The sequence below is a fragment of the Balearica regulorum genome, chromosome 1 (genome assembly GCF_011004875.1).
Source record: "Balearica regulorum gibbericeps isolate bBalReg1 chromosome 1, bBalReg1.pri, whole genome shotgun sequence".
Lineage (NCBI taxonomy): Eukaryota > Metazoa > Chordata > Aves > Gruiformes > Gruidae > Balearica > Balearica regulorum.
This window is the reverse complement of record NC_046184.1, coordinates 94383641-94402562: the sequence shown is the minus strand read 5'-3', so window position 1 is coordinate 94402562 and position 18922 is coordinate 94383641. Positions and strand designations below refer to the sequence as shown.

Here is an 18922-nt window from a genome sequence, read left to right as displayed (position 1 = left end):
CGCTGTGCTGCGTACAGGCACCAGCAAGGTGTTGGTAACACACCGGTGTTTTGGGAGCTGCTGAGCAGCGCTGGCACAGCACCACGGCTGTGTCTCTCCAACAGCCCCCTCACCAGCAGGCTGGGGGTGGGCAAGGTCTTGGGAGGGGACACAGCCAGGACAGCCGACCCCAACTGACCACAGGGATATTCCATACCATATCACGTCTGCTCAGCAATAAAAAGCCACCAGATTTAGACAGCATACTCTTGTGAAATTTAGCAGGTGTACCAGGGTTGAATTCAGAGCACAGAGAACCACACTCCAAGTTTCTTTAGTTTAAGATGACTGTGTTCTTGCATGGCTGAATGGAGGGGAAGAGAATATTCAACAACTCACATCAAACACCCGCTCCTGCAGATGCACACCTCCTGTAAGGCAATCTATCATATTTCACCAATAACCTAGAGTTTGTGTTTTAAAAAAAAAAACAACACATAACACACAAAACCAAAAACTTAACTGAGTAGATATAAATTCAACAACATACGTACCTTTGGAAAAAGAGGCTTTCATCTTGTGTCAGAAGACCTTTTTGATATCCACCCTTGGCGTGGCTGATTCGGCTGGCACAGGACAGCTTTCGAGGCTTATAACAAAACCATGGCTCACCCGTGTAAAGATCTGTGAAGTTGCAGACCGGGAGATCTCCAGGCAAGCAAACATTGCACTCGGTAGTTTCCGAAAACCTCCCAGACTTGAACGAGCTTTTGAAATAGACCCTGTCCGGCCTTTCTTCTCGCAAACGCAGGAGGACTTGGATTGCTTCACTCGGATGGACAAGTGACACAGAAACTTTAACCTCTCCTGGCCAAAGCAAGGTAAAGAAGACTTTGTAAAGGCCATTACGGCAATCTACAATCCTTCCTGTTGCTCCAGCTTTCAGGAGAGGAGAGTGAATTCGTGCCTGTAGATAGTCTCCACCATACTGCTTGGGTTTGCCTTGGAAATCCTTCACGCGAACAAGCACCTCTAACTCATCCCCCACCTTGAAGAACCTGCTGGGTTTCACAATCACAAAGTCACTATGTGCAGGATCAGTGCTTTCTACGAAGGCAATTTTGCCATCAGGGGGTTTTGGCCACAGTATTGCAGCAAGCAACGATTCCTGTTCCACTTGTTCTCTTTTGGACAATGTCTGCTGCTTGTAACTGCAGTAAGGCTTCCTGGTAGTTTTGGTTGTCTGGGATAGAGAATGCTGGACATTGTTTTCAGTTATCCAATTTGATCCCGAAATTGTGTCATCATCCAGGTGCTGGGGAGGAAAAAGATTACCTGAAACCATGCTATTAAATGAAACACTATGAATAACAGATGCTTTGTCAGGAAACGATCCCAAGAACTGGGTTTTGCTTTACACAGTTATGAAGCTGACTTCACCAGAACACACAAATCTATTACCTTGACTGTGGACTTTCTAAGGAGACAGGTAGGCAACCTCTGGTTACCCTGCTCTGGCAAAGCTTTTATGTAAAGCAGGCCAAATATTTTCTATGGCAGTATTCTGGCTACCAGTATATTCTGCAAGTATCGGCAATGTGAAAAAAAATAATTACAAAAGATCGCATGGTTAAACAGTAAATTGTAACTCCTGATTAATTTTCTTACTGTAGGAACATTTTAGTGTTCGAGCACAGTAAGTCTAGTAGCTGTCCGACATAATGCAAGAAAAAGGGGTTTCTTTGAGACATTACACTGCAGATGGATCCGATGCACCGCCTGCATGTGCTTTCTGGAGAAGTCTGCTGCATGTAGCAGCCGCAGTCATTTATCTGGTCACACTCACATTGCTTCTTATCTAATTATCTGAAATGTGGTTTTCCCTGTAATGTACAGATGAAAGAAATGGAGGAAAAAGAAGGAATGTTTCCTTTGCATTTGAATGCATTGGAAGGGCAATGAATTTATGAACTGGTGGGCAAGTAAAATAGCCTAGGACAAGCTAGGACTAAACAGGCAAAAAAAAAATCTGTTTACTTTTAAGATTTTAAAATCTATATGCAGCTTCTTCTAGAGCCGAATGAAACACAAGCAAAGCATCCCCTAATCCACACAAGAGTTTAAAAATTCAAACAGTTAAACACAGTGCTAGACTAAGAGAGGGGGCTTCTGTTGTGATTTGAGTCTGCCCAACACTGTATTTTTATGCAAATAGCCACAGAGATACCATCTTCTTCATGACATAGCACAATTTTGCAGGATTGCATTAGGAAAATTTAAAAAATAGGACAGTCTAAGACCCCAGAGCTACCTGTAAGATTCCTAATCAGCAAATCCAAACTTACACCTCTAATATGCACAAAATGAGTACTTAATTATCAGGTGTATATAGTAGAACTTATCCATACTTGTATTTCATAGAGAAGCAAAATACGTCAAATCATTTTATAAGCAAAGATTAAAATTATACAATGTATCGTTCACATGGCATCAGAGAATATGCTAGTTTAGATTTGAAAGATTGCTAAAAAATTAAAACTACACTATTTGAAATTTGTTAAAAGATCATTGTATTTACCAATATCCTAGTGTTTTCCATTCACTTCCTCCATAATTAACTGCCCAGTAAGGTACTAAAATTCCCAGCACTTACATTAAAGCCTTACTTGTTGTTATAAACCTTTCTTAGTTCATTGAAATATCACCTAGAGTACATGTACATACCAAGTAGTTCCCCCCGCTACAATTTATTTTAATTTGCCAGTATATTACAGTCATTTGAACAACACAGAGATTCAGTATAGTTTTTTTAGAAGAAAGATAAAGCTAACAAGCAATTGAAACGCACAAGCATTTGAAGGCTGTTACAGAAGTCGGTTTTGATCAGCTTAAGAGTAAGAGGATAATGAGCACACTAGGATACACAGAATCTTCTCTTTGATATCCATGTTAATTATAAAATCTGAAATTGTAAATTGTTACATTTTAACCATAAAATGTAAATTACAGGTATCCACAGATACAGAGAATGTTATTATCACAATAAAAGTTTTTGCTTCTCCTTTACATTTCCACCCAGGATTTAACAAATTTTCCCTGAAGGCCACCTGAGGTAATTTGTAATTATTTCTATTTCCCATCACAGCAGGCAAAAACACAAACATCGCTGCATGTTACTTTTATTAATCCAGTAAATTTCAGGCAAAGCTGAGAATGAATCTCAGGCATAGTTCTACTTTAAATCTTGCCTACGTGCATTCTTGAATTAAGCCAAGTTTCTATTTTTGGATACCTTCACAACTTCACTTTCACTTCTCATGCATATATACATAACACAGAAAATACTGTATGGAAATATTTTTAAAAGATAGCTATATATTTTGATGCATCCAACAAGCTGGTAACTATGTCTCAGTCAGCAAAAATATTTAAGCATTTTCCTAAGGAGGGGTGGAGAGGAAGAGTACCTGTGTTTGGACACTCTTGTGTTCAGTGCCAGCTCCCAAGATAAAGTTTCTATATTTCAGTTGGTTCTTCAATGGTTGGTACTTCAAGGGGGGAGGGATGCATGGAAAAAAAATCCTTTCAGATAAAGAAGAGAGATGACTATCTAAGGACTTAAAAACAGACCCATCACTATTTTTAACCTTCTATAAATTTCTTCAGGGTTTTTAACCCAGTCTTTTTGTCAGAGATCTAGATGATGTTGTTTATGGCCTAGCTAGCCTTGCTGAAGTCTTTCCAAGGACACACCTATATATTTCTGTGGAAAAGGGTGTAGAGAACACTAAGCCAACAAACTCATACCTTCAGAAAACAGAGCAAAGAACATAGTTCAATGTCTCTAAAGCAGTCCACCTACACAGCCTTTTTAGTAAAGCCCCAGGTCAAAGCTCTTCGTTTGTATGCAGCTGAAGTCCTGGACAAGCACTGTCACTTCAACTCCAGCATCTCTAGGTTATGACCCAAATGTTTCCTCAGTCAATCTTCAAGGGGGAAAAAACCAAACAACCTCTATGAAGGTAAAACCAGAGCTTCTTCAACATCCTGAAGGACCATTCTTTCTGTCACATCCTTGTTCATCCTTACAGCCCTCTCCCAACCCCAAACAGGAACATGTATTATTGCAGAATTAAAGCTTACATGTGAAAGTAAACTACACCATGTATGCTATTCACAGGAGAAAATATCACAGAGATTCCATTTTCCAGTTAAGGCAGGGAAAGCTTGACGGTCAATTCATATACCAAAGATCCTTGACTGGAATAGAAAACCTTTCCAAACCATCTCCCTTTAAGTGCTTCCCAGGCTCATCTCCAAAAAAGTGCTCAAGCTCTCCTACCCCTATGGATACACTTGGCTTGCCCTGAGGCAGATTAATAGCTTAGTCTGTCCCCACTCTATTCTCTACTCTCTCTTTCACTGGCATTTCCAAATCTCTCTGGCTCCTGTACGTTAAGAAGTCATACTGAGACCATGCAGAACTGCAGGGTCTCGTCTCTAGCTAGCAGCCAAAATGAAATAAAATTTCCTTTAAGGAGGGCAGATAAAGAGCATTTCTCAAGATCTCTCTAGAGTCCTCTTCTTTGTCATGGTTTTACCCCAGCTGGCAGCTCAGCCCCACACAGCTGCTCACTCACTCCCCCCCCTCCCCGCACCCCCCCCCCCCCCAGCAGGATGGGGGAGAGAATCAGAAGAGTAAAAATGGGAAAACTCATGGGTTGAGATACAGTTTAACAGGTAAAGCAAAAGCCACACACACAAACAAAGCAAAGCAAGGAATTCATTCCCCACTTCCCATGGGCAGGCAGGTGTTCAGCCATCACCAGGAAAGCAGGGCTCCGTCACGCGTAATGGTTACTTGGGAAGACAAACGCCATCACTCCAAACATCACCCCCCCCTTCCTCCTCCTTCTTCTCCCAGCTCTATACACTGAGCATGATGTCATATGGTATGGAATATCCCTTTGGTCGGTTGGGGTCAGCTGTCCCAGCTGTGTCCCCTCCCAACTGCTTGTGCACCCCCAGTCCCCTCGCTGGTGGGGTGGGGTGAGGAGCAGCAAAGGCCTTGGCTCTGTGTGAGCGCTGCTCAGCAGGAACCAAACCATCCCTGTGTTAGCAGCACTGGTGCCAGCACAAATCCAAACCATAGCCACATGCTAGCTACTATGAAGAAAATTAACTCCACTCCAGCCAAAACCAGCACATTCTCCACCCCTTATTCCATACCATTTACATCATGCTCAGGTCCCACACTATCCAATACATCCCCATTAATGCCCACCACCCTTCCCATCCTTTCATAGATTACAGAGATATCATTCCCTTAGTCTATGGACCACTCCTGTGAAATGTCTGTAAAACATCCGCAAATGTCCATGAAAAGTCCATTGAATTTATTTAGCCCATGACTCTGGGCTCTATCTGTTATGGTGGTCACTCAGGACAGGATAAGTGGTGTGTTGTGTAAGTTACTGGGCACCAAAGCCAGCTCAGGTCAGGTCACTGCTGCACTTGCACTGCTTCTTGTAAGGTTTGTCCTCCATTGGTTCAGAAGGTTCCTACTATAGTAATTTCTATAAAATGGAACTCAAATCCCAGGTTAAAACAATTTCAAGGTATTTCCATTACAATCTCCACCCTTGGTCCCTTTGGGCCAGGTTATAGAGTTTACCACTGCAATGAACTCCTCCCCTTGCTCCTAGCCTGGTTAGCAACAAGGTGTTCCTGCTAAAGTAATTCCCAGAACATGCAACTCAAATCATGGGTTATTTTCACCCAGGATTAAATCCCCTTGACATACACATTGGACTCCACCATCCTTCTGTATTACCCACCAAGTGCACCCAGGTCCTTGAGCAAAAACAAACCCATGAATAGGTCTACCCTTACCCAAGGAAGGAATAACCCAGACTGTTTTTCCCAACAAGTTCCTTATAAGTACTATGAGGATCTTATCTCCTTCCACAGCATGCAGGGGTTTTTATTGGGCAGGGCCAGATCAATTAGTAGATCCCCTTGTGTTAACTAGCCAGGTGGCCTTTGCTAAATGTGTATCCCAATGCTTGAGGGTCCCACCACCCATTGCTCTCAGTGTAGTCTTTAGCAGTCCGTTGTACCGTTGGATTCTCCCAGAGGCTGGTGCATGACAGGGGACGTGATACACCACTCCATGCCATGCTCTTTGGCCCAGGTGTCTATGAGGTTGTTTCGGAAATGAGTCCCATTGTCTGACTCAGTTCTTTCTGGGGTGCCATGCTGCCACAGGACTTGCTTTTCAAAGCCCAGGATAGTGTTCCGGGTGGTGGCATGGGACATGTTTCCAGCCATCTGGTGGTTGCTTAAGCCATTGTAAGCACAGGGTGCTTGCCTTGGTGGGTTTGTGGGAGTGTGATGTAATCAACCTGCCAGGCCTCCCCCATATTGATATTTCAGCCATCGTCATACCACAGAGGCTTTAACCACATGGCTTGCTTGGTTGCAGCGCATCTTTCACATTCATGGATAACCTGTGCGATAGTGTCCATGGTGAAGTCCACCCCTCGATCATGAGTCCATTTGTATGTTGCATCCCTTCCTTGATGGCCTCATGTGTCATGGGCCCAGCGAGCTATAAATAAATCACCCTTATGTTGCCAGTCCAGATCCACCTGAGCCACTTCAATCTGAGCAACCTGATGGTTGCTTTGAAAGTTCCTCAGTGGCCCGACTCTTGGGGACGTGAGCACCTACGTGACGTCCTTTTACAACCAGCTTCTCTAGCCGGGCAGCAGTATCTTGCCACACTGGGGCAGCCCGGATGGGTTTGCCTCTGCGCTGCCAGTTGCTCTGCTGCCATTGCTGTAACCACCACCCACAGGACATTGGCCACCGTCCATCTCTGTCAGTACAGAGGCAGAGCATCAGCCGCTTTTCTCGTTCAGCAATGTCTAAAGCCAGCTGGATGGCTTTCACCTCTGCAAACTGGCTCGATTCACCTTCTCCTTCAGCAGCTTCTGCGACTTGTCATGCAGGACTCCATAGGGCAGCCTTCCACCTCTGGTGCTTTCCCACGATGCGACAGGACCCGTCAGTGAACGGGGCATATGACTTCTCATTTCCTGGCAGTTTCTTACGTGGTGGGGCCTCTTCAGCAGGTGTCACCTCCTCCTCTGGCATCATTCTGAAATCTTTGCCTTCTGGCCAGTCCGTGATCACTTCCAAGATTCCTGGATGACCGGGGTCTCCTATTGGAGCCCGCTGCATGATCAGTGCGACACGCTTACTCCACGTAGCATCCATTGTGTGGTGTGTAGAGGGGACCCTCCCTTTGAACCTCCAGCCCAGCACCGGCAGTTGGGGTGCCAGGAGGAGCTGTGCTTCAGCACCAATCACTTCCAAAGCAGCGCAAACCCCTTCACGTGCTGCCAATATCTCTTTTTCAGTTGGAGTGCAATGACCTTCAGATACTCTATATCCCCTACTCCAAAACCCCAGGCATCACCTTGAATCTCTCCAGGCACTTTCTGCCAGAGGCTCCGTGTGGTGCCGTTATCCCTGGCTGTGGTGTAGAGCACGGTCTTTACATCTGCTCCTGCCCGGACTGGCCCAAGGGCTACTGCATGAACTCTTTCCTGTTTAATTTGTTCAAAGGCTTGCTGCTGCTCAGAGTCCCGTTCAGTCGTTCTTTTTTCCAGGTCACTTGATAGAGAAGGCTTACAATCAGACTTTAACCTGGAATATGCATTCTCCAAAACCCCGCAACACCTAAGAAAGCTTGTGGGGGTTTTTTGTTAGCTGGTGGAGACACAGCTCTTTTGTTGATCACATCCATTAGGATATGACAACAGCCATCTTGCCATTTTTTTTTCCAAAAACCTTGATCTCCTGTGCAGGTCCTTTGACTTGACTATGCTTTATAGCAAAACCAACTTTCAAAAGAATTTGGATTATTCTTATTCCTTTCTCAAACATTTTCTCCACTGTGTTGCCCCACCCAATGATGTCATCAATATACTTAGGTGTTCAGGAGTTTCACCCTGTTCCAGTGCAGTCTGGATCAGTCCATGGCAAATGGTGGGGCTGTTTCCGCCCCTGGGGCAGTCGATTCCAGGCGTACTGGGTGCCCCTCCAAGTGAAAGCAAACTGTGGCCTGCGCTCTGCCACCGAAGGGATTGAGAAAAATGCATTCACGATATCAGTTGTGGCATAGCGCTTGGCTGCCTTTGACTCCAGTTCGTATTGAAGTTCTAGCATGTCTGGTATATTCTCACAGAGCCAGGGTCATATTCCTAAACTGCTTGTTAACCTTAGACAAAACCAAAGCAATATTTCTAAGAAATACCAATAGAAGTATTTTAACAGCCCAAGATGGCCTCCGACTGCCACATCACCTACAAGTCTTCCTCTGATCGCAAACAACAGGTCCAGCGAGGCGTCTTCCCTAGTTGGCTCACTCACCCGTTTAATAGGTGTCTGCCAAGTAACACAGGCAGGACAGAACATGTCAATTAAGCAAGAACAAACAAATGTACAAGCTGTTCCTGGGGCATGAGAGATGTCATAAAAAGGAAAAAAGCATTCTCACCACCAACTAAGCAAAGGTTAGATATAACATACAGCCCCATCCCCGCAATCGTGCTCTCAAAGATATTCTACAGGGGTTCACAGGGTACCTGGTTAGACCTGCAACGAACACTTGTCCTCAGTTAAACGCAATAATGTTGGTGGCTAAAAAAACCCCTCTGAGTATTTCAATTGCTGCTGAAAAGGTGGGACTCCATCTCAAAGTCCAATATTTTCCACCAGCTGTACTTCTGAGCTTGGTTGGCCAAGTACATTCAGAACAATTGCTGTAAACCTGCACATGTCACTAACATCAGAGCAGGAAACATCACAGAGGATTCCCAGGTAACAGGCATGGAGGGGAAAAAAAGTTCCAGTTTGCCCAATAGAGAGTCTTAACTTATGCAGCAGAAAATATTTGAAACTGAACAAATACCAATTACTGAAAGGTCAGTTGCCTTATTTTCAGTAATTCTACACTCCAGGTACTTTACCCCTATTTGTTGTCTAAGACACAGCACTGAGCGGGTGCTAAGTTACTCTAAATGTCAAAGCTAATCCTAAAAAGCCATCACCTGACAGAGAAATGTTCCAGCAATAATCCAAATAAGATGATGCAATTATCTTTTGTAGGCATCTGCAATTTAGCAGCGAGAATAAAAAAATTTTTTGCATTGGTCTTTTGTTCAATTTCAGCCATTTGATTCCACGCACCATTCCTTCATCCTTGCAAGCAACTTCCCTTCTCCCCACACAGTCTCTTTTCTAAGTGCTTTCAAATAAAAGAATGCTCACAACCAATCCTGAAGTGGTTCTGTCGCTCTAAAGGCAATTGGTACACACACACAAAACCCTCTTGTATCCTAAAGGCATGATGTTCCTTCTTGGCAACAACCTGGTACTTTGTGGAAAATTATTGAACATTTTTTCTGTGTTCCTGTGTTTGCAAAAAAAAAAAAAAAAAAAAAAAAAGAAAAAAAAAAGAAAAAAAAAAAGAAAAATACATTTCTTCTGGTACTATAATGCAGCTGTGGACCTCAAGGGAGGATTGACTCTATACTAAAAGCAAATTAATAAGCAGGCTATCAAATGTTTTGCGGACAGCTTGATTATTTTAATTATTTCATTTTTTTTAAACACAAAGTAAGAAAAGTAAAATTCCAGCATGGGTAGGACTGTTGAGAGGGTATCATCAGTAGCTTAAGAATTCAAGAGGGAAGATTCCAACATGAAAAAGTATAAAATCCTAAAAAGAAAAAGTAAGAAGGCTAGCTGGGAGCTAGCTGATAACTGCCTTAGCTCTTTAGCTTTAGTCAGCTAAATTAGATGATTTCAGGATGAGAAGCATGTCTGATGCATTTAAAAATTTGGAATGTCAGATGTGTAAAGGTCAACAAAGCCACATAGTCACTTGTCATGAATTGTGGCAAGAAAAAGCCCAGAGTGAACACTCATACTGCATTTTTCATTTCACTCTCATCTGTCAGAGCCCTTTTCTCTAAGAAAAGTAATTTAAAAAAAAAAAAAAGGAAGAAAAAAGTCTAAGATTCAAAATACCAAAACTGTTCTTCATGTAACATCCTAGGCCAAAAAACATAGAAAGAGACAAGAAAAAACCCACTACCTTCTACATTACATAAAAATGATCATGCTAACTCAAACCAAAGGTCCATCAACCCAGTATGTTGATTTTCAGTAGTTTCCAACACCAGGTATGTGGGAAAAGAATACAAGCCAAACAAGTTGTGACAATTCCTCCTGAAGACTTAATCCAGTCTCTAGCCCTTTATGGCTTAAAGGCTTCTTAAACACTAGAGCTGACATATTTAAGATCTAGTATCCCCTAATGGATGTTTCTTCTATGAATTCATCCAGACTTTTTGAATATATGTTTTAGCAGCTACACAGTCTTACTGCAAGGACTTCTGCAGCTTTGCTGCAATCCATAAAAAAACATCCCTACTTCCTTTGAATTCGGTATCTGCAGTTTAAATTTAATGTCTCCACTAGTACTGGAATAGGCAATAAACATTCATTCTTTAGTTATTGATCCTGCGCCACACTCAAACATCTTCCTTATCTGAACCTCTTCCAATTCAACTATATCTTTTTGGGAGTGAGAAGGGATTTTACAGCCCCTCTTTTGGACCATTTCACTTGGGTATCACTAGCCAGGAGAAAAAAAAAACAAACCCGCAACCACTCTGCAAGCAGGATACACCCAACTTGTAAGCATAAAGTAATTATTGATTGCCTAACATGCACAAAAGATAGCTAGAATTTAACGAGGTATTACGCTAAGCATTATTATGCTCAGCCACCAAATGCCGCACTGGATAGTCTGGCCAGGCAGGCAGCCAGCGGTCAGGCTCAGCCTCCAAGGCTGCCTGGAACGGCTCCTCAGTGATTTGATCTGTCTTGACTTTAGACTGGGGTGATGGACTAATGCAGTTTGATAGTACCTCTGCACTAAAGCAGTGAGAAAATGAAGAAATATGCAAGTCAGGCACAGCAGAAGGAAAAAGGAAAAGGCAAAGTTCAGGCTGGAGATAACCAGCTAGCTAACAGGTCTGCAGAAAAAGACCTGGGTATTCCAGTGGACAGCAATGAATTAACAAGAGCATAACCAGCAAATTGAGTGAGGTGGTAATTCTCCTCAACTTGACCTTGGTGAAGTTATATCTAGAACACTGTGTCTGGTTTTTGGACACTCTGTGTCAGACTGCAGAGACCAGCAAGAACCCCGAGATGATTAGGGGACTGGAGTACATGACCAAAAGGAGACACTAAGGGAACCAGACTTTTTTGTTTTTTAAAGACGACCAAGAGGGGATCTAACTGCAGTCTTTCACTACCTAAAGGGGAGTTACAGAGGAACTGGAGTCAGAAGTACCCACTAAAAGGACAAGAGGCAACTCTTCCACCTGCACATAAGAGAAACATTCTTCCCTACGAGAGGGGTGCAGCGCTGCAACAGGCTGTCCAGGCAGGTGGTGAAACCTGACTGTCCTTAAGACTGTCAAAACTCAACTCAACAATACCCTGTGCCATCCAAGCTAACTTTGAAGTTAGGGGGGTGTTGGATTAAATACCTTCAATCATCCCTTCCAGTCTGCATTTTCTGTGGTTCCAAGTTGTAGCTAAATGCTATCAGTCACAATTCTAACCTTATGCTCAAAGAGGAAGAGCGTTCCTCAAGCCATCTTGGAGAAGAAACAGGCTCCACTTACCTCTAACTGAAAAAAATTATGGACCAGCACTACGATAGCCAGTCCTGCCATAAGCAGGCAGAAGATTTGCAATCTGAACGAGTCACGCCACATTGTCCATTCATGTCTTTCCCGCCCATGTTAGATGCTGCCATGACTTCCATTCACCATAAACATGAATGTCATTTCGTCTCAGTAGTGCACAAGAGAATTCAGTTGACTTCCACTTCATTCCTGCAAATGCATTTACAAAAATTATATTAAGACACCACAGTATTATCAGAAGTTAATACTGAAAATATATAAATGGTGGAACCTCACACGGCAACAACTGATACAATAGAACCATTAAGACAGATTTTTGTGGCATTAATCTGATCAGTACTGTCTATTACGCTACTTAATTCTCTCAGGCATCTCAATGCAAAAACCTTGTCATAAAGCCAGTCCCACTTGTATTTGATACCAAAAAACCCCAAAAAAACCCCAAAAGAAGAGTGCAAAATTTCTTTCTGACAACCAAAAAACCAAAACAAACAACCACCACCCTATTCATCCATTAGGCCACACTATCACCATCCAGCCATCATGAGCCCAAGACTTCTAACAAAACCTTGTGGTTTTAGACATCTCCCTATTGTGTTGGGTTTGCATGGCAAGGTTTTGATAGCGAAGGGGGCTACAGGGGTGGCTTCTGTGAGAAGCTGCTAGAAGCTTCCCCTGTGTCTGACAGAGCCAGTTCCAGCTGGCTCCAAGATGGACCCGCTGCTGGCCAAGGCCAAGCTAATCAGCGCCTCTGTGATAACATATTTAAGAAGGACAAAAAAACAGTTAGAGAGAGCTTTTGCAGCCAGAGAGAGGAGTGAGAAGATGTAAGAAACTCTGCAGATGCCAAGGTCAGTGCAGAAGGAGGGGGAGGAGGTGCTCCAGGCACCGGAGCAGAGATTCCCCTGCAGCCCATGGTGGAGACCATGGTGAAGCAGGCTGTCCCCCTGCAGCCCATGAAGGATGAGGAGGTGGAGAGATTCCACCTGCAGCCTGTGGAGGACCCCATGCCAGAGCAGGTGGAGGCACCTGAAGGAGGCTGTGACCCCATGGGAAGCCCATGCTGGAGCAAGCTCCTGGCAGGACCTGTGGCCCTGTGGAAAGAGGAGCCCACGCCAGAGCAGGTTTGCTGACAGGACTTGTGACCCCGTGGGGGACCCACGCTGGAGCAGTGTGCTCCTGAAGGTTTGGTCCTGCACCCTGTGGGAGAGACCCATGCTGGAGCAGTTCATGAAGGACTGTCTCCTGTGAGAGGGACTCCACACTGGGGCAGGGGAACAATGAGAGGAGTCCTCCTCCTGAGGATGAAGGAGCAGCAGAAACAACGTGTGGTGAACTGACTGTAACCCCCATTCCCCGTCCCCCCTGTGCCGCTGGGGGTGAGGAGGTAGAAACCAGGAGTGAATTTAAGCCCGGGAAGATGGGAGGGATGGAGGGAAATGTTTTAAGATTTGATTTTATTTCTCATTGCTCTACTCTGTTTTGCTTGGTTATAAATTAGATTAATTTTTTCTTTAAGTTGAGTCTGTTTTGCCCATGACACTAGTTGGTGAGTGATCTCTCCCTGTCCTTACCCCTTTTGTTACATTTCCTCTCCCCTGTCTAGTGAAGGAGGGGGAGTGATAGAGCAGCTCTGGGTAGCACCTGGCCTCCAGACAGGGTCAACCCACCACACCTGTTTACCTGATTAGAGATTCCAATAAGGTCTTCTTACTAAAGACTAAGGTCTGAAACAAGTCTGGATAAGCAATTAAAAATATACTTTCTTCAGTCTTCTGTGGGGGGCAGGGGAAAAAATTAGCTTTAACACCTATCAGTTAAACAGGAGATATCTCACAGGATTGAATGCACTAAAATTGAACTTCAAAAATCTTCTATAACATTAGACTACATCCTCCCTGTTGGTTGTTTTTTTTTTTTTTTTTATCATTCCTTTTACATTGTGTACCCTTATGCAGCTCTAATGGTAAAAAAGTAAACTTCTGAGAAGAATGCACGGTGTTGGGTTTTGGATTTGTTGTGATTTTTGGGGGGCTTTGGTTTTGTTGTGATTTTTTAAAAAATAAAATATAATAATAGTCATGTTTTTAATAAAACTTAACTTTCATGAAATATATTGTTTCTTTGAGGTTGCTTGATAGTTGATCCGTTATAAAATCACAGACTTAACAGCTGTTGATAAACAGTTCTCACAGCTTAATGCTTGTTCAGTTTGACTCTTCTACGTTCCTTCTTTTTCAAAGGGACAATTTTGAGACAGTCATTTTGCAAGCAAAAAGGGTGCTGTTCTTGCAGAAGGAGAAGCTCTAAACTTGGAAACAGATAACAGATGGCAAGGAGAGACAGTAAAAAGACACCAGTCTCTTCAAACCTAATTTTCTGAAAGCAGTGCTACTCATACAACCATCCACCAAGTGCAACAACATCATCAAATGATTAGATAAATTTTGTATAACTTCCTATAAATAGTATAACTGAAAAGTTATAATGATACATTAAATATCAAAATTAGCTAAATAAATCATTCATTCAACGAACATAGACTAGAAAACTGAAATGTATTATTGGTATAACCAGGGCAGTCTCAAAATAGACTGCACATGAAATTGTTTTACAAGGATTATAAGGATTATAACTTCAAATGCTTTGCTGAGAATTACAGATTGTATTTCTGACTGATGAACAAGCATTGAAAGAGCAAGACATCCATTAAAGTATCAAACTGACAAAATGCAACAAAAATGCAGCTTTGTTGGAACAGTTCTGTGCTAATATAAAGTATTCAATTTGTATAATGGTAATTGATAATGAATATACCTAAATACATTAAAATGCTAATTTAAGACCATATGTGATGATTTGAGGAACAGAAACAAATACATTAGAGAAAAATGGAATTTCCAATTTTGTTGCTGAGAACTCTCTTCATATCACTGAAAAACATGAGACACTGAAAAGGAACAGAATGTAATTTCATATACCTAAAAAGGCCACAGAGGCTACTCCCATGTATTTTTGTTCAAAAGTTTCTGTATTTCTATAAACATCACATGTTCTAAAACATTCAAACGTACGGGTTTAGAGCTTTCTTTATACTAAAGGCCTTAACATACTTCCAGTTTCATCATCCCTGAATAATTGATCTAGTTCATTTTTTATATAATGGAAGCACATAAGTATGCCAAAAAGCCTTAGATTCTTACCCTATTCTTGGAGCATTCTCTGAAGCCATCCACACGAAAGGCCAAAAATAGCCTTGGAAACAATACGGGGGGGGGGGGGGGAATATATATATACATACACATATATACACCCAAATATTTTTAAATAAAATTTCATATATTGGTGGTTTGCTTGCAGTGACACAAAATAACGTAAGAGTTAAGACTGCTTACCCATAAAATTAATTTTGTATCTACAGTAATCCAGGGATTTTTTTAAAGGTTGTTTGGGGGTTATTTCCTAACTTCAGTCCTACACCTTTGAATTTTCTGCTATCTATTGTTAAGTATTACTCCTCTCAGCTTTGTTCCGTGTTATTACAGGCCTAATTTTGCCCAAGGCTAAAAACAAAAACAATTACATTTTTACAAGCAGTCTTAAAGTTCTGTCATGCTTAATTACAGGGTTAGGTTTTTGTTTGGTTTGGGTTTTTTTTTAAGTCTTAGTAGCACTACAAAAGCACGTATCCGTGCAACTGCTTCAAAGAACCGTCACCGATTAGCAAATCGCTAATGCAGACAAACCCCTAACTCTGGTGATGGCAAACCCATGTCACTGAGGCACGACGTTTCTAGGCTAGACGTTTGCCTTGCTGCAGTCACAGAAAATCAGATTTGCTACCGTTTTTTCCGAATTCAGCCTCGCTCCCTAAAAGAGCGGGGATCACCGCCCCTACGGCCGGCTGACATTCAGAGGTCGGCACAGACCACTCGCAGGAGCTGGCTCTGCTGCAGCTCCCTGCAGCAGCCCTGCTCTAGGAGAACAAGCCCGCTCCCACACGGCGGTACGAGCGCTGCCTAACTCCACGGCGAAGGAATATTCGCCCACAAGTAAGAGACGAGGGAGGGGAAGCAAACAGGAAGCACTGCCACCAGCAATGTAAATTGCAAAGCGGTATTTCACTGCTTTGAAGGTACTTTTTTCATCGCGCTCTTCCGACCCAAGCACACGCTCCCCCGCGGCTCGGCAGCCCCACGCAGCAGCCCGGGCACACGCCGCGGAGCCGGCCGGCCTCCGGCTGTCACGGCGGCTCGCACCCCTCGGGGGAGCGGCACAAGAGGCTGCCAGGCACAAACTCGGCAGCCCCTGCACCGGCATGAAGCATCTTCAGCCGCCGCCGACATAAAACCCGAGCGACGCAGGCAGGCGGGCCCGGCAGCGGGGCGCAGCAGCGTGGGGAATGGGGGGCACCTAAGCAGGACACCCGCCAACCCCGGGAGCCCTCACCTCAGCCGGGCACCCGCCCCCGCAGCGGCGCCCCGGCTCCCGAGGCCGCCGGGCCTCCCTACAACGGCCCCGGCCCCGCCGCCGCTCCTCCCCAGCGCCGCTCCGGCTTCCCCTGCCAGAGTTTCCCCCCCCAGCTCCTCACACGAGCCCCGCACGCCGCAGCAACCCCGCGTCCCCTCACCGCAGCCCCAGCCGTTTCCCCGGACCAGGCAGCGGCGTCACCCCCGGCCCGGCGGCGGCTCGCCGTATATCTATGGGCCCCACCGCCCCTCCTTCCGCCCCGCCCCGACCGGCAGCGGCTATCGTACCGCCTCCCGGTCCCGCCTCTACCGACCGCCCCCGGCCAGCTCCAGCGGCCGCTTGCTCCCATTCGATAGAAGAGGAAAATTTTTCACAATGAGAACAATCAGCCATGGGAATAATTTCCCCAGGGAAACGGTGGATTCCCGACATTGAGCACATGGGGGCTGTACGATGGATGAAGGAAGAAGAGAGAGTTCAGGCTGTAGAACTTCTCAGTGTTTCCCGTTTCTCCTCAGGTCCCACAGCCTCTACTACAGCAGCGGTAACCTCCTCAGCCCATTTTCCATGCACTTCCCACACCAGAAAACGTGCTGCAGGTTCTCAAGGGACTGGAGAACTTCAGCTGGTGTAACAAAAATGGACAGGAAGAGGCATCACAAAGGTTGCCGTGTGAATGCAGTTCAGCACAATGCTAACAAAACTGCCCCAGCTGCTAGACTGCTGTTTCTCACAATCCCGCATTGTTTAAGAATTGTTTAGGCTTTTTAACAGTTTATTGCTTTCGGCCCCACACATGAACAATTTCAACACAATGTGCACAGATTTTACATTGTCCAGGGCACCCTTCATGATCATGGGCCTCCCAGTTTTCACTGACGAACTAAAAAGGCTTGGAAGTCAAAGGCTGTGACTGGTTTCATTCGAGCATCCTGTACACCATTTCCTGCTATTTCTTCCCTTGTTTAATGCTGTCTTCCACATATCAGAAAAAGCAGGCAAACAGGATCTTGGCAAGGAAAAAGGGGATAGACTTGAGCAATCCCAAAGCCCTTGCATTCACAAATTCTGCCAGAAACAACCTGGGCTGTACCTGAAAAGGTCCTAGCAACCCTCGAGAACTCCCCACTGGGACAACAGGCACAATTGCCCAGGGTAGCATGTTAACTCCATTGATCTTGATGCTCCTAGAACCAAGGAACATGCTGGATCACTTGCAGGACTCGTGGCAGTCCCATGCACCTTCCCAGACCCACAAGAAGTTATGACAGAGTGTCACAAGGTCTGAAAATATCCTTATGTATAGGCAAAACCCATGCTGAGCTATAGAAAATGAGAATGAGCTCCATCAGTGGCAGGGATCAAGTTGAGGAAGCCCACATGTCTGTCAAGATCTCCATGTCCTGTCCCATGTAGGCCAAAGTAATACTTCCTTCTCCCTAGACCCCAAATTGATGCTTTATATTGCCACAGATCCTTCACAAACGCAGTACTACGGCTTGAAATCAATGATGCACTGATGCAAGCTATGCTGGGACATAGTGGGTTGTGCTTCTGCAACTGTATTAATACAGTAGAGAAAAACTAGTTTTCACACCAAAACACCTGAGTGAAGGGAAAAAATACCTCACCTACCATCTGGATGGAATGTTATACAGAATTAACAGGACTTTTTCAAACCACGCTGTCATATGCAAAAGAAACTCAGCTCCTAGCATATGTAAGGATTTCAGGCCGTAAAACTCATAGTAACTATTTCCATTTGACCAAAATTGGGTTCATCCACTAAATATGTTTATCCCTTTATCTTCCAACTCTAGCCAAGTATTTTAATGTCCAATCTCATTATAAGTATGAATCAAAAACAGGAACAAGAGGGACCCTTCAACCTGAGCTCCTGAAGTTATGGTTACTATCCCTACAATACACAGCATTTAAACTTAATAGTACAGCTTTAATGTCTTCACTACTCCAAGAGAAAATAGCACTACTCTTCTCTAAGACTTGACGTGAAGTCACTTTAGCTATGCCCATTTCCATCTTTTAAATATCTTCATAGAAGAGGAGGAGTCTCACTTACAAACCTCAGCTAATTTCTTCAGTGTAACAAAGTGGAAACACATAGTAGAGTTAAAAAAATGCCCATTAACCTCCATGTGTCAAATGAGAGTTAAGCAAAACAAAGTTATTTGGGGTTTTTTCAGGTTTGTTTTTTTACCTTTGGGATGACTGTCCTGCAGTAAAACATGACTTTCAGGTATGTCTGAGCTCCTAAACTGTCTGTCTGTTAAAGCCTGAAAAATGTTTAATTAGTCTCCATTTATTTAAGCACACAGCAGGTATCTGACCAAAACAAAATAGTAGGAGAGGGACCAACATGCTTTGCAATTGTATTTCTCTTGATAAGCCCATAGCCTTAATTCTCTTTCTCAAAATCTCTGTACAGAATACTGCCACATCTTTTAATTTAAACACAGTAGGGAATTAAGAACATGAAAGAGAGGACCAATGACAGAAACAAAGGTATTCAGGGCACGAATACCAATTTCGGTGGCATCTACTAATCAATTGGTATATAGGTTTCGAGTACCCTACCACACTCCTACTGTCTTTACCACTGAAACAGTCGGCCATTAGATGCCTCAGCTGTACCAAGTCATCAATGCTAATGCTTA

The 18922-nt window shown here is 43.9% G+C and overlaps 1 protein-coding gene across 2 annotated transcripts in view; it reads right to left on the bottom strand.

Moving 5' to 3' along the window:
- NXPE3 (neurexophilin and PC-esterase domain family member 3) overlaps positions 1 to 16493 on the bottom strand; it is a 33449-nt gene extending 16956 nt beyond the window's left edge. Inside the window, exons 1-5 of one of the 2 annotated variants that reach the window (XM_075767101.1) lie at positions 16408 to 16493; positions 14981 to 15032; positions 11754 to 11966; positions 3447 to 3527; positions 534 to 1294 (exon numbers count right to left, since the gene is read on the bottom strand). In XM_075767101.1, coding sequence (XP_075623216.1) covers positions 534 to 1294; positions 3447 to 3527; positions 11754 to 11846 — 935 coding nt within the window. In that variant the 5' untranslated portion in view covers positions 11847 to 11966; positions 14981 to 15032; positions 16408 to 16493. The remainder of the gene's footprint in view (positions 1 to 533; positions 1295 to 3446; positions 3528 to 11753; positions 11967 to 14980; positions 15033 to 16407) is intronic. The other variant, XM_075767109.1, reaches the window with a different exon arrangement.
- Positions 16494 to 18922: the final 2429 nt, after the last annotated feature.